General features: G+C 39.6%; 1 protein-coding gene across 2 annotated transcripts in view; it reads right to left on the bottom strand.

The window, feature by feature from the left end:
• The window catches only part of slc2a9l2 (solute carrier family 2 member 9, like 2), a 126,165-nt gene that overhangs the window by 101,199 nt on the left and 3,666 nt on the right, over positions 1 to 21,300 (bottom strand). For both annotated transcript variants that reach the window (XM_058632609.1, XM_058632610.1), the window contains exons 2-6: positions 16,748 to 16,825; positions 15,008 to 15,106; positions 5,972 to 6,132; positions 3,768 to 3,892; positions 3,224 to 3,369 (exon numbers count right to left, since the gene is read on the bottom strand). In XM_058632609.1, coding sequence (XP_058488592.1) covers positions 3,224 to 3,369; positions 3,768 to 3,892; positions 5,972 to 6,132; positions 15,008 to 15,106; positions 16,748 to 16,825 — 609 coding nt within the window. The remainder of the gene's footprint in view (positions 1 to 3,223; positions 3,370 to 3,767; positions 3,893 to 5,971; positions 6,133 to 15,007; positions 15,107 to 16,747; positions 16,826 to 21,300) is intronic.

Here is a 21,300-nt window from a genome sequence, read left to right as displayed (position 1 = left end):
CCATGACAGTTTCACGGCCAAAGGTCAACAAAGCCCACGGTGGCATTATCACCACATACAGTATATGTCACATGTGACTGTCACACTATTGTCAGATGACAAGGACGGGGACGTCGCCGGGAATGACGGGAATACATAAACAATGGCACATACAGTTCCATATGATATTTGTAAAGGTGGTCTGTGGATCGCAATGATTGATGTGACAATCCAATACTCATACATTTAAAATGAGTATCACACTGCGCCCCTGTGTAAATGTCAGGGCAAAGGGACAGTTCCAGAGAATCGTCTAAATATAACAACCGTAAACGAGGTGGCTGCGCAAGTTCACTGTGAAACATGGTCATTTCCTGAAGAATAAATTGCGTTTCGGAAAAGTTTTTGTGATATTAATTCAAAATTTAAAAAGAAGTGTTTCAGAGAGATGCAATGCAAACCTCACTTCATAATCAGAAGTCCTGCAGTTTTGCAAGATTAAAAAAATACTCAAATACAGGGCAACAGGATAGCTCAGTTTGTAGAGCCGGCACAAGACTATGACTGCTGGACCCCCTGTGGTTTTGTCTTGGACAATTATAGATCGATTCAGCAAACTCAATCAGTCGTTTGAAAATAATAAAAAACATCTCAGATTTGTAAAAATATGACAATTACAGGACTTACAAAAGTATACGGAACTAGCGTGAGAGTGTTAAATGTCTTTAAAATCAAAGATCAGATGGAGGAGTGACAGAGACACCGCCGATCACTCTACTCAGCAGGGTACTGCCGTTCTATAGTCACAGTCAGCAAATCATTTTACCACCCTCGATATTTGTATTTAAATGCATAAACCTGAGTGGTAAGTATTGCTTAAATGTAGGACTTTTCCTTCAAAATCAGCAGAGGAGGCAAAAAGAAACAGCTACCCACTACCCACTAAAGCCTGCCCCACACGATACGATATTTAAATCTGACTTGATTTTAAAAACCTGGGAGACGACAGGTTTTTTTTATTGTAATCCTGAGAAAGCACAAATTATGCGATGCAGTCAAACGACTTCTGCTTCAGCTCATTGTCTTTCATGCTAGAGAGAGTGTACAGAACAGGGCACAGAGATAAATTACCTGAGGTCCCCTTACTCACCATTGCGTAATGTAAAGTTAACTGGGCGTCCTTATAGACCCCTTTCATTGTATACAAACATTCCAAGGACTTTAACACAGCAGCATGCTTAGTAAAACACGTCTTCAGACACAAGGTCACCCTGAACATAACTGTCAAAAAAGAAACGATCATATGCTTTAGGGATACATTTTTAAGACCTGGCCCAAAAACAAAAACTAATGTTTTTCCGGAGTGAAGCACTTTGTATCACTGGATTTGTGTTCATTTTACGAATTTGGCTTTTAAAGCCCATGTGCCTTGTGCAAGCTGTTGTGGGGGTGTGGAGAACAAGCTGTGAATGAAAATTCTTGCGGATATCTTATTGGAACAAGGGACAGATTGAACCACTCAAAAGCTCTGCAAGGTAGAAACGTGAGCTTATTGCTAGAGTAGCTGAGGGGAAGCAATGTCGCTGGAAGGCAAAGTGGAGGGAGATATCCCCCACAAATCATTTGTCTGGCAAAAACAGGTGAGGGGGAATCATTAAGTGCCAACGGAGGAGTGTGTGTGTGTGTGTGTGTGTGTGTGTGTGTGTTTTCACATGAATGTCAAATCAAAATGATACGATCCTTGAAGCTTTAGAAGTCTGCCACTCACCCATGAGGCTTAATCGTTTCTATTGACCAATGAAAAGTCCCTGGCATTCAAAACTTTATGGCTACTGAACACCTTGATGTCTCGCCGTGTCCCCGAGTTCACACACCAGATATACGAGTCCCCCGGAGACACAGGAATTTAGTAGGAATTGAAATGAAACCAAGTGTGTGAGGTCAAGTGTGGTTATGTGAAGTACTGTTCTGTAACCGACCCTGGCTCGCCCTCTGTTCCATGAACCAGCCTGACACAGTTTCCCAACCTTTTTTGTTAAGATTTCATGTGTTAAAAATGCATAAAATCAAGTTTTAATTCAGCGACAAAAGTCTTGGAAATGACTTTATCTGAGGTGTTGCAGATAAGGCTGTAAATTAGCAGCTAAGTCATGGGCAAATATGCTCTTGACCCGATTTATCATGTGAGTTGGGTCACTATGGTTTGCATCTTAAAAAAAAGTGGGTCCTCGTATTGAAAGTTTGGTAAGTTTTCTAAAGTGGCTTTAGATTTGGAAGTGTCTTTTCCAAATGTGCTTAAAACTGTGACATATTAGCGTGCAGTGCTAACAGTTAGTTAGTCACAGCATTGTAAAATGAACTAGCTACCAGGCAAAGTAACAATTGCATTCACTTTTTTTGTTGTTCAAATGTGTCAAATTAAACTTTAAATCCAACTGTATGTTCAGTTATTTATTTATTTATTTATTTTATTTTATTATTTTGTTTGAATATTAAATATGTTTAATGGATGAAATGGACACTTACTAGAATCAATTATTAATGGAAAACATTGTACACTCATTTACACAATTTTGATGTGTCACAGTGCGTGAGTCTGCCCCCGGTACAGGGGGCGTCAGAGAAGAAGATTAAACACATTTGTGGGACAATGTGAGAGAGCTATCAAATTGAATACATTATTGTCGATGTAATCTTTACTATGTTTAGAATAGTAGAACAATGAAACACAACAGATGTACTTTGAGTTTGAAAATGGAGCTGTGAATAGTCCCCTACGTTTGCAGTATGTTAATAATCTAATAAAGATAATATTTTATTATATATGTGTGAATAGTCTTCTACATTTGTGATATGTTAATAAGACAATATAGATAGGAGTATAATACAGTTACTTCTCACTCCCTGTTGTCTTCTGTGTCTTTTGTATGCATTACATGTTTCGAAATAAACGAGAAAGACAAAAGATAAAGAATGGCGTTGATATGTATCGATGCATATGACTCACTCACTCATTGTCTACCACTTTATCCTCCACATGAGGGTCATGAGGGGCCCGGAGCCATTTCCAGCGGACACAGTTCCCTACGCAGATTTTATTCTGCTTGTTCGTGTGTTGTGTTATTGAAAAGAGGAAAAAAAGAATTGAGGATACAATCTATTACGAATTATTATAAGCTGTCACTGTGTTCAACAGTGATGGATTCACAATGTTCCGATCAGCTGGATAGAGAACAACACTAACCTGACCCAGCAGCTCCGGCAGACCCAGAGCTTGTCCTGTGAAGACTCCCAAGCAGATCAGTATGGAATTGAACTGACCAATCAAGCCTCTGACGTGTCTTGGGGAAATTTCTCCCAGGTACATGGGGAGGGCACTGAGAGCGACACCTGAGAAACAGAAACAAATGAATAATTATGCAACTTCTAACGGTTAAATGTATTAGTATATGATCTGTATTTATATCATGCTTTTATAGTCTTGATGATCACTCAAAACCAGCCATGCAAGATCAGGGATCACCATGAAGTGCCACTAAATGAGACTGAGGAACAGTTACATTTTTTTTATTTGAGTGTTTTCACATTATTTAATTTTCTATTTCCATTTCATTATGTGTTTGAAATGTTCTTGAATTCTCAGCGACAATCCTATTCTATTCTATTCTACTGTAGACGTTCATCATAGCAGAGTCGGCAGAGTCAGAGACAATTGACTCCTTGGGAAAATGTTTACTGACGTTATAAAACAAGTGAGAAGTAGAAGCTAATTTTTCATTTATTCTTACCAGAGTCCAACCCCATAATGAGACGACCGATGATGAGCATCTCAAAGGACTTTGCAGTCTCACCCAGGGAGAGCAGCAGTGCAGCGATGATAGCAAAGACATTATTCAGCAGCAGGGTTCCTTTCCTGCAGTCAGAAAGAGAACAGTGTTGAAAAGCATCCTTTTTGTATGAGCAGGACAGACAGAATGATGCCATACCACATTTATACAAAGTGTATCCACAGTTTCAACAGGATAAAGAAATGAATAAGGTTATCTATGCCCAACGCCTTGACAAGAAGTGGGCTGAGAGCTGAGTGAGGGAGAGTAGGGATGTGATGTGGTACAGAATGGGATTCCTAGTTGCAACTGTGTGGAAACTGAAGTGTTGTATTATCTAGTGTGTGAAGGGAAAAGGTGTTTTCCTGTAGACTGCGGTTGTTGCCTGCAGCAGTCACGGTGTGTGATCTGTCTTCTCTTCTCACAATACAGTCGACTAACTATTGAGATTATCTCTATAGCAGTCAGGGCCTGATATGATCTGAGGGCTTCTTTGCTCAACTCTGTCCAAAGAATCACTTCCAGTGACTTTGACTTTTTTTTCTCTCTGTGTACAGTAATAGAACAAATACTAAGAGCAAGCATTCAGACTTTGACCTGCACTTGCTGACTCACTGAAACAATTTTCCTCTTGGATTGCTCACTTTGTTCTCATCTGCGAATATATTTTCAAGTCTTCTCCCTGGATATGAGTGTCAACCGTTTCAATAAACTGTGCAAAAGTAGCATCTGGCCCACAGATGAAGAGAATATGGAGGAAGAATGAATAATATACGCTTCAGCCTAATTAACTCATGGAGGATCGCCACCTGAGAACGCCAAGGTGAATCGTGAAGGCATTCTAATTTTCCCAGATTGACATCCACATTATTAGTGGGTAATGGGTTCCTTTGAAAGTATACAATATCAGAGCAGTGGCATTGTCAGTGCTGGAGTCTCTCCCCGGGGAATAGATGGGGGTGTAAGGCTCTGCAGTGAGTGCACCTCGGGCAGTGAAACCTGAAAAAACACATCACACTGCTGCTTTTTCTGAGTATGTGTCAGTACCTCATACCGCGAGACTTAAAGATAAAGATATATACAGTATTTCCCTTTCAACAGCCTGACAGAGAAAGAAGAAAGCCAATGGAAAGGTACTGATGGTAATAAAGGAACATGAGAATTAAGCCTGTCAATACTGACTGAAAGTAGTCGAGATTCCTGCTGTTTGTGACAAATGTCACATAATGTATCCTGTTTTTAGTGGTATAATCATATACATATATACATATACATATATATATATATATATATATATATATATATATATGTATGGGTGATTTTGTGTCCCTGGCAGAAATAAGAAGAATAAAAACACATGCACTATTTTTTACTTTTGTCACACTTACCTGACACCAATAGGAACATACAACAATTTAATTAGAGATCAGTCATCATTTTTGTTATCTAAACAATGGCCTTTAATGTGTGGTTTTTGCTTATATTTTCTTGTCCCTGGGCCAGATTTTGGACATTCACCACTTCTTAATATTGAATTAAAATGTGTTTAATCTTCTTCTCTGACGCCCCCTGTACCGGGGGCAGACTCACGCACTGTGACACATAGTATCAAAGTATCATGTTTACCTTTGGTCATTCTTGACATGCTGCATACCCACAGAAATCTCAGAAACTCCACTAAAAGCCCCAAAAAACCCTTCTTATGTTCACCAAACACAGACTAAACGCCAATTGATCGAACCAACACCAGCCGAAAACACCGTAACAGTCTATCACTCTACGACTAAAACTCACGGATCCAGCCGCAAAATAAGAGCAAAACAACAACTCACTTTCAAGAAATACAACCAGAAATGTTGTCTTACCTTTGCTATTGAGCAAAACAAGCTATTTTCACCGGAACAAAACCGCTTCTAACGGAGAACTACACTTCCCAGCATGCTAAATAATGACAAAAATAGGATTTTATATTGTGTATTTTGTGAATATTTAATGCTAAAACAGAAGTTAGCATGCTAATATTTCATGAGATTTAAAAAACAAAACAATATATGTAAATATCATTATATTACATATGTATATTATATTAAAAGTATAAAACAGCAAGTACATATGTCTTATATGTCCCCAATCAGCTGAAGAAGAAATCTTTCAGATATACACACCTTCCGAGTATTCTGAGCAACACAGAGACGAACAGTGCTCCCAGAAGGCCTCCGATGGCAAATATGGAAACTGTGATGGACCAGAGGAAGGTCAGGGTCTCTTCTTTAATTGGCTCCCCATATCGCTCCATCCATGTGGTATTATAGAAAACTTTGATGTGCTGCAACACAAACAGAGGCAGATAATTGATTTCTTCATTTCATACAATTATTTGTATGAATTAATGGTTAATAGATTATTAATCGATTACTTAATGAATCAACTATTTTGCTAATTGATTAATGGGTTTTGGGTTAAAACAAGAATTAAAACAAGTTTCTGTGATTTTTCACCTTCTTAAATGTGAATATGTTCTGGTTTCTTTGCTCCATGTAACAAAGAAATCATTCAAACTGAATCATTTTGGTTTGTGGACAAAAACAAGACATTTGAGAACATCATCTTTTCCAGGTTTTGAGAAACACTGATCAATATTTTTACACATTTATGGACCAAAAAAAGTACTTCATTAATCGAGAAAATAATTGAGAGATGAATCGATTATTTTATTATTTACCATCTTCACTGCAGAAAGTGTTATCTTTATGAATCACCATTTTTATACTTTTAGTAATTAGAGCAGTTGACGGACAAAGGTTGAGAGGGGATGGGAAAGAAAAGATGTCATGTGACATTATTTACTTTTGAAGGCTACAACACAAGAGGAGAGTGAGGTAAAAGATATTCAGCTGCAACATGAAACTTCACCAATAAATGTTGCTATACTGTATTTTACACACTGTACCTTTAAGGCTTTGAGCAATAACTAGTGTAGTACCTGAACCCTGCTTGTACTCTTGCTGTGATCTGAAATCTCTTGCATTTCTTACCCAAACAACATTTATTTTGCAAATAACAGACTGACAGACTGACAGCTGTCCCTTGCATTTAGGTTGGTGAATAAATCCTCTCATTAACTTACAGTGGTACAGCTGTGGTTAACTTACTAACTAACTAACTAACTGTCGTACAAATGCTAATCCAGTGACAAAATGACGTCTTCTGCTCAAAAACCTTTGACAACTGCATCGTAGAGGTTCAGTATGTACAGGTAACTGACTGGTAACACCTGAATGAATTAAGTGCATTCAAACGAACGTTAGTGAGGAGCAGAGCAGTGATAGGTGGAACAGAGTCAGAGGATCAATGCCGTTAAACATCAGTCCTCCCCAACTCTTCGTCCTCCGCAGGTAAGAAAGCACATTTAGCCGAGCCAGCATAGTTAGCCTGACGCGCCGCAAACCACAGACCACCCACAGGGGAGTCAGCAGTTTTGCTGCACTTTGGGGGAACGATGCTCTGCTAAATGTGCTACTTTGCCTGCAGAGGAGGAAGAAATGGGATCCTGATTTCCATCTGTCAGTGGCTCTCTTCTCAGTTCCCTCTTCTCTGCACTTGCGGATGTGGATGAGAAGGCTGAGGCTGTAGCCATAAGTACTACGCTTCCAGTGAAAGGTGAGGATAGCGATGAGTCATGTTTTGGGCTATTCATTTATTTCTTTGTAGGAGCAGAATACATGTTACACAGTTGGAAAGTTATGTCTTTGAAGTTTAAATTGGAACTATGCAGAATTTTTACCCTAATTTCACAGCTTCAGTGTCCTTGTGATAGTTGAATGTGTTGTTGCGAGGAGATTGGAGGATGCCTCCACTCCTCCACCTGTCTGTCAACGGAAAACCAGCCTTGCAAGATCAGGGCCGCTCACCAGGGGCCCTCAGAATCTGTAACTTTACCTTTAGTTTACAGCTGTAGTGTGTAACTTTTAATCAAAAACAAATGTCTGCTACATTCAAACCATTGTCGAATGAGTTCACACTGATTAACCCTATCAGCTCCACCTGACTCTCTGTGTTCCACTGACATTCCTGTGCTGCACAGGATTAACGTCACTGTTAATGCAGTGGTTTCCAAACTTTTTCTGTTGGGCCCCCCTTTGGAGGAAGAAATTTCCCGGGGGCCCCGCAACATTTTTGCTTTAGCGATACAAATAACCTCAATATTGCTTTGTGAGAAAGCAATTTTCAAATAAAAATATGAAATGTGCAATTACTATATAAAACTATAATAGCGTCATTTTTTAAACAAAAAATACATTTGGATAACAAAGAATTCTTTACAAATATCAATCATTTGCTGTGCAATTATTTTTTTTGTTTTAACAATACAAATTCTGTCCCCTGCCAATGTTTTGAGACACAACACACAGAGAGGTCTTTGGTGGCATTTTCTGGACTTGGGTTCTGGTCGTCGTGAATCATTGTTCCGTTCGGCTGACGTTGGCTTGTTGTTAGTTGCACAGCTTTCTTTTTGCCCCTCAGAAACTTCTCTATTATCCAAACCTTGTCACCAGTGTAGGTTTTGTTGTGGTATGTCACTTAAATGAGTCCAGCTTACAGCGAGACCAAAAGTTCCGCCTGCTAAACTTTAGTTAGGACTTAAAAAAAAAACAGAACTCTCTGGAGAGTCTCCACGCCCCCCCAGGGGGGCCCGCCCCACAGTTTGGAAAAGGCTGGATTAATGTCACGACCAGCGTTTATGCTAGAAAGATATTTGACGGCCCATGTGGCAAAATTCCAAATTCTGACCATGCATATTTAATGGCGGACATAAAGTATTCTTGAATAGACACACGTAACAAGAAACACACACACACACACACACAAAAACACAAAATCTAAGATTTAACAAGTTTTCATTGAATTCTGGAAAACAAACATTCCACAAACTGTAAACTGAATAATAATGAATAAATAATGAAAATAAGGGAAATAAGTGTGACGTATGAAAAGACTGTCCAAGTCCTTGTGACAACTATCAATCCTCATCAACCTCGTGTCTTTGTCCTCAGTGAAACGGCTTCTTTGGGCTGTTTTGATTCAGTTTTGGAGCGAGAATCTGCTCAGCATGCGCGTCAGACACGGGGAGTTATGGTTGAGATCTTCCCCAGCTTTGCCCCAGTCAGGGTAGATTTGCCCAAAATCCCTTATGACTGTTTCACAAGCAGTTTGGAAATCCAAGCCTCCATACCCACGCAGAGCTGTCATCAGTGGCTTCGCATCTCTCTGTGCGTCCAAGCTACACATTTATCGGTCTACTTAGGTCACATGACCACATGATGACCACATGAAACTCTCGACGAGATAGAATAAAAAATAAATTTTTTAGGTATCTGAATATTTAATACTTAATCACTGATTTTTTACAACGTGCCATTCCATAGCATTTCTAAGTAAGTAGTATGGAAGTATCCCAGACATAAAACACATGCAGTGACTTTGTGTAACTGTAGACAACGTACCACTCTATTTTAACGATCTTCTTCCCACGGCACTTCTGTCACACCAATTCTCACTGTCTCCCAGCTTGAAGTCAGGCACAAGAGAACATGTGGAAATACTGAGTAATAATCCAGCCAAGATGATGGCTTTGCCTCCATCGTCTCCTTCATGCCTTAAATTGGAATCCTTAAATAAATATTTAACCGTCTCAGCATCACATTAGATGAATATTGGCTCACAGTTGAATGTAAACCTCATGTGCATGTAAGGACAGTGCAGGTAAGCAGAGTTTATATGCTGTGCATTAATACTGTGGTTTGTTGTGACAGGGGCTCATTATAGCTCTGTGATAAATGGAGCATGGAGTTTATTTTCAGTTCATTTCATTGTTATAAACACAGGCACTTCTGGTGAACCTGTTTTTTCCTGTTATTCATTTACAGCTGAGTATGAGTTGGCAGCATAGCGCACAGTCTTAATGAACTACATTCAGGCAGACAAGTAGCTTGTTGTTTTATTGTAAACGACTTGAAATAGCTGCAGAAGCTACTGTGCAGAGGCAGTAGAACTTGACAGGAGCTACTGAATTAATGAGCAGTGGTACTTCCTCCTCAGCTGTGCATCACTGGCATTTTTGAATTTTGTGCAAGCAAGACTTAACCTTGATCATTTAAAACAGTCGTTCTCAGAGACCTTTTTGGCTTGCAAATAAACTTTCCTGAATTCTTTCCAACCTTTTAAAGAACACATGCACAGAATGTGATGGAATCCACCCTTTTCTTGTAGTTTCTTTGTTAACTGACCTCTTGTTTTGTAAATAAATGGCCTGTGTACAGTTGATGACCACTCCGAGCCGCTTTACACTACAGTTTTGCCATTCACTCACACTTTCATACAGCACATCTATGTGCAGCATATTTTTCTATCACGTATCTTTCACACTCCGGCAGGAGCAACTTAGGGTTGACAGATCGCCAGATCAGTTGAAAGACGACTCACTCTTATCACTGAGCTACCATCTCACCTTTGTCTACCCGACCTGACCACTTATATCCTCCTTTAAGCTAGCTATTGGCATTCTGATTTATCAATTAAATTAATTATTAATCTTAATCCTTCTTTCAAAGATTTGTTTCCCTAGGAATTGTAAGTAATTTAATGATCAATTAAAACCTGTATGCGCTGCATGAGTCATTTGAGCCGAAAGTCAATGCAGATTAAACACAGTCCAATTAGTCAAAATTGTGTTTAACCCCAGGATTATATGGTGTATGTTGACCAGTGGGAACAAGTTTAACCAAAGCATCAGAAATAAAGACCAGGCTTTGATTTGCCAGGCCAGTGTTTGTACCAGGAAATGTCCGATATCTATATTTCATTGTCATTCTCCTGCAGCTGATGGGTTTAGGACAAATTGTAGATGATGAGCATCACAGTTATGTGGAAACATTTCTCTACTCCACTCTACTGTTCCATAATTGCACAGCGAGCAAATCAGCGCTGAGCCCAGAAATCACACAATTACCAGTTTGACTCACAGGTCACAGACATCAGTCTCTTCCTATTTAAATGTTCATCTCTGATTCTGATTATTTCTCATCCGTCCAACAGTTTCTGTTTCGTGAAGATTGTCAATTTGTCAACACATGATGTCATTAAAAGAAAATTCCCCACTGTGACTGCAGATTTCTCTCAAGATTCTAGTGAAGGAGGCAGCAAAGTCTTCTTTTAGCACATGAAAGCAGCTGGCATCATAACGAGATGTGGGAAGACACGTTTCTCTCTCTGTGCAGTGTCTTTTTTCCTGTGCATTTTCCTGTTAATCATTATTCACAGCCCATAGCAGCAGGTAACAGACAGCACATTGCTGACGAATTCCGTTTCTTTTAGATGTTCCCTTTCCCTCACCTGTATTCCCTCCTTACCAAAGAACTGAAATAGAAACGGGCACTTCACTTCGACTGTAGCCCTCATAACTATTGTTTATAGACTACGAGGGTGGGCTATAAAGTTCAAAGGCTGACTAAGAAGGAGTAATGCCAGAGCAATAAAAGTGCATTGTTTTCTTCCAGATAAACCCACATTTGATAGCTAACTGCGGACTGAGAAATTAGTGGTAGACACCATGTTTTGTGAACAGTACACGTTACCATACATCTGCAGAAAAATGGTTTAGCTCCTAAGGACATTCATGCTGATACGGTTGTTACATCAGGAGATGATACAGCTTTATCAACTGTGCAGTAGTGGGTCACTGACAACTTCTCACTTGGCAAGACCAGGATACTATCCGTCATGGAGAAACCGGTGAAGAGCCTGGGGAAGGTTTTTGACTGCAGCCTGAGAGACACGGCAGCCATCTGGTCAACCAACCAAGATCTGGAAACTTGGCTGGCCTCAGTGGACAAATCGGGCCTTCCAGGCAAGTTCAAGGCCTGGATTTACCAACATGGCATCCTCCCAAGGATCCTCTGGCCCCTCTTTGTCTACGTAGTCCCAATCTCCACAGTTGAGGGCTTCGAGAGGAGAGTCAGTCGGTACCTGAGGTGGCTGGGTCTACCTCGGCGCTTGAGCAGCATCGCCCTGTACAGGCAGAGCAACATCCTGAGGCTCCTCAACAGCCTGAATGAGGAGTTCATGATGAGCCGCACAAGTGAGGTGCTGCAATACCAAGAGTTCTCTGACCACAAGGTCTCTCAGGCTGGGATTAGTAACGCTTCTGTAAGGACCGGGGAGAAGCCACCAGTTACAGCCAGAACCACCTCCTCTAGCCTCCTGGCAACAGCAAAAGATTGGGAGCTCAGAGTTGACCTGGGGAAACACCTGAAGTTCCCAGAAAATGCTGCCACAACAACTCTCAGGCCGGATTTGGTCCTCACCTAAGCAACATCTAAGCAGATTGTTCTACTGGAGCTCACTGTCCCCTGGGAGGACCACATTAAGGAGGCCAACGAGAGGAAGAGGGCCAAATATGCTGCGCTGGTGGAGGAGTGCCAGCGCAACGAGTGGAGAGCCAGATGCCAGTCCATTGAGGTGGGATGCAGAGGGTTCGCAGGTCAGTCCCTCTGCAGGGCCTATAACATGCTGGGCATCACTGGAGTCAGAAGGCGAAGGGCCATTAAGGAGGCCACTGAAGCAGAGGAAGTTGCTTCAAGGTGGCTGTGGATCAGGAGAGGAGATAAGTGGGTGGGGTAGCGCTACCTGGGCACAAGCCAGGGCTTGATCACCCCCGGCTGGGTCGCCTGGACGAGACCCGAAACACAAAAGGACTCCAGGTAACATCACTGAGGATGTGTCCAGGTTGCATCATAGCTGGTGTATGTCACTAACAAACTGACAGAAAGTATAATGAAGTACCTTGGAGTATGAATACCAAAAGATTTAACTACCATTGATGACCACAATTATACTTCCATAACAGCTGATATTAAGGCAGACTTAAACCACTGACCCCTGTTACTGACAAATATGTACAACCGGATATAAATAATTAAGATGAACGTGCTGCCCTGTCTCCTGTACCTCTTCCAGTCGTTGAGATTCCACCAAAGCAATTTAATGAATGGAATAAGAGTATATCTACTTTTATCTGGGCAAAACAAAGGCCTTAGATATCAGACACTAGAGTTGTCCAAAGATAAAGGTGGTAGGGCCCTGCCCTGTTTGGAGGATTATTACAGAGCGGCACAGCTTCACTCCCTGGTCGCTTGGTGTAATCCGGAATATGTAGCAAAATGGAAGGAGTTAGAACAAAAAAGTGAACCTCTCAAAAAATATCAAAACTACTGGAGCGGAAGGAATTAACCAGATAGAGATACAGTATTTGTCAATGCTTACAAAGGAAATTCAAGCAGAAAACTGATTTCAAGGATTTATTCAGCTCTACAGGAGGACAGACGTCTCTCCACAATGTACTGTACATTAAATCAAGATGGGAATAAGAAGCTAACATACAGCTAACTGAAGATGATTGGCTATATATCTGTAGGACATTGTCCACCACCTCCAGCTCAGATTTATGTTGAGAATTCACCTGGAAAAGCAATGTAAGATTTTTTATAACTCCGAGAATCAATAGTTTACACTTTAAATATGTATCTTTAAAATATTGTATATTTACTGTTGTATTTACCTGCCAATACATTTTGACCAAGGTACTTTGCAAATCTACAACAAAATCCTGTGATCAGGCTCTACATTTGCTCAGGAGTAATACACACACACACACACACACACACACACACACACTTGCCTTGTAATTAAAATTTCCACCTCACTATGGTAAATGGTTTGTATTTATATGGCACTTTCTAGTTTTGATGACCACTCAAGGCGATCACATCTGGTATATATTTTCTGGTCTGTCCATCTGGTTATTTTCCATTATGTAGTAGGGCTAATTTAGTAGTTGACGGGTCATTAGTGACATCGTGTGTATCCCACCGCATGCAACGCTACGTTAAACAATGTTTCACCGGAGCCAATTGTAGTAGGTCCGAGTGACACATCTCACTTTTCCAAAATCTTTGATGCACTGACAGCACATGCACACTAGTGACCGGGAACAGAATGGGAAGCAACAGCATGGAGGCGGCTGAAGCGAGGCTAATGTTTGGGAACATTTCGTGTGAAAAACAACTAAGAAAACTGTCACATGCAAAATCTGTAACCCTGTCACTTTTTGTTCCAAGTTCGAACGTTTGTTCGAATGTGAGATTAAAAGTTTGCATTGAAACAGTTATTACGTCGAACAGTAAATCAAATCAAATCTACCATGACAATGAAGTTAATTGTGGAGTTCCACAGGGCTCAGTGCTTGGGCCTATACTTTTTACCTTATATATGCTTCCTTTAGGGAACATTATTAGAAAGCACAACATACACTTTCATTGTTATGAAGGTGTATGTTGTATAAAGATATCTTTATACAGCACTGTATAAAGAGTTAACTCAAGCAACTCCAGTTGCATGCAGCTCACTATTGAAGATGACTATGACCTGGATGACTGAGACATAATCAATTTAACTGAATTAATGTTTTTACTTTTTGTCTACGGAAAGTCTTTTCTCTTGTTTTGATTAAAACTGTGTCTCAGGTCACACCATGTTCCTTTTTTCTGATTATCAGTCTATTTTTTCTGGATTTTTTTTCTGGCCTTGTTAAAAAAATAATTCAAGGATTCAGGGAACTGAAATGGCAAAAATATTTTACTTTTATACAGAAACAGGAAGAATTTAATTAGTGGCATATGTGACGGATTGCAATGTTGTGATATGTGATGTGGAACTGTGGAAAATGAATGTTGCTGTGAAACATGAGCAGTTCACGGTAAAACTAGATAATAGTCCTAAGAAAACCAGCACATTTCACTCAGTTTGGCCACTGTTATCAACCTGAACCTGGCTTCAATTCACTGATATGATCAGCTGAGAGTTGTCACATGGTAATTACCTGAACCTCTAGAGCCGTAAAAGCTGGAAAAGCTGTGCCAGTTAAAATACAAATGTTCCATCAAAACATGAGAGTTATCAATGGTTTATGTACACAGGTCTTGGCAGCCATTTAGTCACATCTAGTCTACCATTTCTTAAGATTATATGATTATGTGCTGACTATTTTTTGATAGGGTTCACAAGGTTCACAAATCCTGGGAATGTGTGCTAGTTGTACTGTGAAAGACAGGGCTAATAAGATCCAGCCTAACAGGGTGACTCACCAGAGCAGGAGCGTTGACTACAGAGAGGTTGTAGCCATAGAGGTAAGATGAGCCCAGGGCACCAAAGAAGGCTGTGTTCAACAGGCACGCTGTGATTGGCTGCAGTCAAAACAGAGCACATGACACAAGTTACACAAACATAGACATAGTTGCTTGGTCAAAGATAGTGACATTGTTTTTGGTCAATGTCAAATTCACACAGAATTCTGGGAATTGTATCATTGAGGTCAGGAGTGTGAAATGTGGTTGTATGAGGTACTGACAAGTGGAGTCCCTCAGGAGTCGATTCTCGGACCCCTTCTTTTCAGCCTACATATGCCACCTTTGGGTCAAATTCTACAGAATCTACATTCTAATTGTTGGGAATAAATCTGCCTTCTGGGAAAAGTCTGTAGCTCACTTTGCTTGATGGATAATTGGTGATAATGGTGTTCCTTCGACATCTCAATATTTTCTTAGGTGGTACTTGGTACTTGGTATTATGAGAACTGCTGGTCTAGAGCAAGAAAAGTATTTAAAATTTAAATTTAAATCAGAAGAAATCTGAGGTAACTGTTGGTAATAATTTATGTTAAAGAAAAAAAAGTTAATTATATTGAATTGACCAGACTATAAAGTTGATTGTGATTCTGATTCTGAAATTCTTACTTTCTTTCTTCTGTTGCTTTGTAATCTACTCATTTCCCACATCGAAGTCCAAGAAGAAAAATCTGTGATTTTCTATCACAGCACACAGAACAACAAGAAGAGTCATCGATCCACTGCTGATTTCAAATGTGTTATTTTTGTGTATTCACTGCTTTGAGAGTTACCAAAGTGACACACATACTGTACTAGATCAGTCCAGCGTCATGATGAAACATGGTGAAAAAACATTTTGTGCAATTTCATCATAGTGCCTTTATTTATTTTCAACTGTAAGAGCCTATTTAAAAACTAAGGTGTGTTAAATCTGCCCATACATCTGTATTAATGTGCATATGACCCCATAAGTGTTTGAATTGGGTTTTAATGAAGAAAATCATTTCACATGTGCTGATTAGCATAATGTTTCCCACACACATTCATAAGATAAGATAAGATAAGATAAGGTAATCCTTTATTTGTCCCGCAGTGGGGAAATTTACATGTTACAGCAGTAAAGACGATAAAGATAATAAACAATGAACATGCATTACCAAAAATGTACAATATATAAAGATATTAACACTAAGACTATAAAAGATTTGTTAAAATAGGACAGAAGAGTATGAAATGTTGCTTAATCCACACACACACATGGATTCTTTTACCACTTGCTCATTGACAGATCTTTTTTAATCATATTGCCATATCTGCACATGATTATGACATTCAGGGGATAAGATTTGAATAGTATGTAGGTTAATGTTAGGGTTAGGCATTAGCAGGTTTTGTTAAGATGAGGGATGCATTATGAATGGGTGTTTTTGATCTAAGTGTTCAGCACAGATTCAAGGTGAAAGCATCACAAAAGCAGAAGCAGCTTCTTTGTCCAAATTGTACATAAATTCCAAAGGTCAAACACATGTTTACTGAAGTGCAGGACAGATAGAACATGTCCTTATCATCTAAAGAGAATCATATGTTCCATGTGGAGCAAAGAACAGTGTAGTGACCCGGATCTTAGGACTGTCAGTCTGTCAGACGAGTCAAAACGTCAGAAGGTATCACAAATTGGCTGCTCAGGTTTAGTGCTGTGGATGCTTCAAGGACACTCACCCTTCTCCCGGACTCTGTCGGGTTCTGGTGAGTCGCAGGGTTATCCTGCGGTCTGGCCATGTTTAAGGATTCAGCAGCCTTAAAATGAGAAGGTCATGTCACATCAGGCATTTAGTAAGTACAGAATGCAAATAAGAAGACGTGTTTCACAACAGGAGGAGGAACTAGAAATAGAATTTAGAGTCTGCTGCACCTAATATCTGCTGAAAAAGGGGAAAAAAAACAAGTGCTGACATGCAGCACGGATACTTGTGCAAGAACACATAGGATTATACCTCAGTACCATGTCACAAGTTTTGGATTTACTCAGTCAGAGTATCCTTGAAGTGACAACAATGTGGCAACAAAGTCAGTGGCGACATAATAGCAGCTGAATCTTCACAAACATCGCAAAATACACACTTTTTAAATGGCAGAAGGAAAAAAAAACCCACAATGTTCTGGATTTGTATAGCACTGCAGTGCAGGATTCCACAGTGTTGCACACAGAAAAATAATAGTCTCAGTTTGCCACCTAGTGGTTAGAAAGAAAGTGAAGGTTAATGAAAACTGATCTTAAAATTGTGGAGGAAGAACCAAAGACATTACACAATTGTTGTGTGGCCCTATGAATGTGAGACATCACAAAACACAGATGTAAAGTAGATTTTAAAAAAAGTACATAAGACAGCTCAAGAGATAGTATAAAGTAAAGTATCCAAGAATGAAAGCTTTCACATACTAATAATATGCAATTACAGTGCAAGTTACCTGAAGCTACTTAGCATAGTTAGCTTTAGCCCCAGTAAGCACAACAGTCGGGTTTGAATGCAAGTGTGTGGCTGTATTTCATGTAAATAATAATGTAAGTATACATTATGAGTGGCAAAGGCTCAGTGGTAAAGCAAGGTGTCTTTCAAATGGAAGGTCATGGGCTGAATACCCGGCTTTGCTAGTCTACATGCCAATGTGTCCTTGGGCAAGACACTTAACCCCACATTGTTCCTGACGGGTATGCTGAGTTGTGTGATGGAAAAATACGCTTGAAGTATCTGATGTAGATGAACACATTAACACAGCTACATTCGGTCTCGAATAAGTTAAAGATGTGCATTCCATTGTAGTTGAAAAGGTAACCAGGAAATTCCTAATGGGGGTCACGAGCATGACCCAGGACCCTTTTTTTACGACACACCTAGGGGCCAGTTTGTTCGCAAGAAGGAGGAAGCCTGACAAAAACGACACGCTGCACATAGATGTGATGTATGAACTGTGTGAGTGAATGGGTGAATGGCAAAACTGTTGCTGCTGCTGCTGCTGCTGCTGCTGCTCAGACCACATACCTTCAATCTCATTGTCTCCCCATAGAGTCCAAGCAACAAAGACTCTATCAAGACTTATCGCGTTTCATTTGTACAATTTGTACAATAATTATTTTTCCATTCACTTGTCTCTCCTAATTGAAGTGATAGGGCTTCTATAATGCAGCACTGTTCATTTCCTCCACACAGTTGATTGCATTTAATAGAATTCAGTCCGCTTGCAGATTGTAAATGAGACCCTTGATTACAGAAGTTGAACGACAACCAGCTCTGTTCCAAGTCTTAAGGAGCAGCATGGGTTGAATGCCTTAGTCCCTTAAAACAGCAGTTATAGACTAACTCAGTACTGTGGTTGTAACTCTCATCACTGATCTAAACGCTGAGGTTATTCAAGTACTGTCTCAAACACTTGCAGCCCCACAATCCATTTCATTTGGCCTGACTCAATGTCAAGTTATAATAACACTGAAGGTGTCATCTTTCTGAGGAGACCACAGTCCTTTAAAGCAGAACTACACAGGATTTTGACTCTAATTTCACAGCTTCAGAGTCAGTGTGATGGTTAAATGTGTTGTAGCGGGGACATTGGGACCATCTGATAGCAGAAGACAGCCTTGCAAGATCAGGGGCCTCACGAGAAACAGGAGAAACAAGAATCGCTTTATGATACTACACATCTTCCAGCCAGGTACCGGCTATAAGATCAAGACAACGATAGCATTATTCGTTCGTTCATCATGGCAGAGCCAGCGAAGAAGAAGCAGAGAGAACAGTTGTAGGAGGAAGTGAGGAAGAGGAAATGAGCGAGCGAGGGGCCACACACGAGTAAACATCACTCTGGCATTTTTTTCAAATGGCAGGAATTGCAACACAGACGCATGTCAAACAGATTGCACTTGTAAGCATCTTTGGGATAAACTCTATCTTCTCGATGTATTTACGTGTGTTTCCACACAGCTCCAGGGCTTGCACGTAGCCAGAAGCGGGGAAGAGAGGGTGGAGCATCAGTGGTGAGTTTTTATGACAGTGAGGATAAAGCGGTCAATGTATGACTCGGCTCCCATGTAATTCAAACCCAGCTTACATGTGGTTTAAGTGGTCAGAAAGTGATCGAGCCGATGTGATTCATTGTGTTTGACTGTCAGTTAAGAACAAGTCAAACTCCTCCTGTGGGTGGAGCTGGACTTTCTGACTGTTGTGTTGGAAAGGAAGACGTGGTCTAAGCCACAGACTATCTTGGATGACGTCTCCCACCCTTTTTCACAATGTCCTAATCAAACTGTCCTGTTAATTCCTTATCGTATGTATCTTAGTGTAGGCTGTGAATCTCTTATTTTCTGTTCTTGGGTGGAGTAGCTATGTTGCTTTTATTTACAGATTTATTATGCATCATAAATGTGTTTTTATTATTATTGTTATTGTTGTTGTTGCGAACGCTATATTATTCCATTTCAACCACTTTTATTTGGAAATTCTGTGAAGTATCACCACAAATATTGCTAATGTGATATAACGATTATAATTTTAAGCTCATATCCCCTCATATCGACCCCTGACCTGACCACACCCTCAGTGGCCCCTGAGACCCCTGAGCTAAAGTTATATTATTATTTTTTATTGCTTTTGTAAGTGTAAACTAATCTCCACATTCTGCTCTTTATTATCACAGATAATTACACGTATATTTAAACTAAAAACTGAAAAGGACCTGGTTGGACAAAGGCCTTGAATCTTGTCAGCCACGACATTAATAATAATAATCCTACTTTTGAATTTCAAACACTTGCACCATATGTTTTCTGGAGGCTAAAAGATGTACCGCCTGCTCATGAAAAAAGTCTTACCCCAAAGGACCAACTTTTTCTGGAGCATAATAAATGTATAAATGTATTGATGCTTTGCAGTCGTCTCACTTTACTAGTGCACTGTTGCTGTTTCCTCCTCCATCTGCCTCGACACAAAAGAAACCATTTCCTGTGTTTAACACAATTCAATAAAAAGTGAGTGTTACTATGGCTGTTTGAAAGTGACTTCCTGTGAAGTGTTTGGACTCTAGTGTAACTCAGCAGAGAGAAGAATTCATGTTCGCTGCCTTCCTGGTTGCGTAACAAGGACACTTTCTCTCTGTGATAAGACCTTGGACCTTTACAACCTCTATGAGGACTCCCTGACATCACAGTTAAAACACAATATTGTTACATAACGTGTCAAACATTACTGAACTGGAAAAGACTGGTCTCCCTATTGAAATATCTACTGTATTTTTAATTTCTCAGGCATTTTACAAACATATTTATGAGGCTAAACTAGGGCTGGGTGATATGGGGGAAAAAAACGTGTCACGATATTTATTTTATATCATTTGAAATTAATATATAACGATATAAATCAAATTAATATTTCTGAAAGGCTGGGTGATATTGCCTCTAAATGACATCTGGATATTGTTGGTCTATTTCCTGATATAGGATATATATGTGGATATAAAGCTGCACACAGATTGTTTCTCTGGACTCGTGAAAAGTTTGTGTTTCCCAAAGAGGAGTGAAAATACACATGTATTATATGATCTTAAAATGCACTTATTAACACCAATACCTGATTTATTTCTTTGTATTTTTTATGTTAAATGAAGGATATCTATGTGTGTCACAAACAATGACATTGATATATCCATATATAATATCCAATTTATGATATTTATAATGTTAAATATTGCGAGATATACAGTACTTTTACCTGTCCAGTGTTTCATACTGGAACACTGAAACATCTTAAACCACTTATAAACCATTCAAAGCTTCCTGTCATGAAAACAGCAAAGGATTTCACCTCAAATGTCACAACATGTGATTTACACATACACAGCATATACTGCTAACACTCGTTTACTAATAATACAACAAATGATAATAGACAGCAAATAAACCTTAAATAGTACAAGTGTGAAGTTTGAAGACTCAACAGAACAAAGACGTGATCTCTCAGCTGAAGTACTGTCACTTCTACAATGAATATCATTTTACTTGGAGATTATTATTAATAATAATTTAAGGTATCGGTTTACATAAGTAAATTAAATAAATTCAGTATCACTATCATGTTCCAAGTACCCGTCACAAGACTATGCTGACAGAACCCATAAAACCGGTTAACAAGACAAACTACTAAAGACGTTGTGTGAGTGTGAAAAAGAAAAGAAGCGTCAGCCTCCACACATTTCACAAATCAATCCAAATCATTTGCAGCTAT

This window comes from Solea solea, chromosome 6 (genome assembly GCF_958295425.1).
Source record: "Solea solea chromosome 6, fSolSol10.1, whole genome shotgun sequence".
Classification (NCBI taxonomy): Eukaryota; Metazoa; Chordata; class Actinopteri; order Pleuronectiformes; family Soleidae; genus Solea; species Solea solea.
The sequence above is the reverse complement of the archived record's forward strand: the minus strand, read 5'-3'. Positions and strand labels throughout refer to the sequence as shown.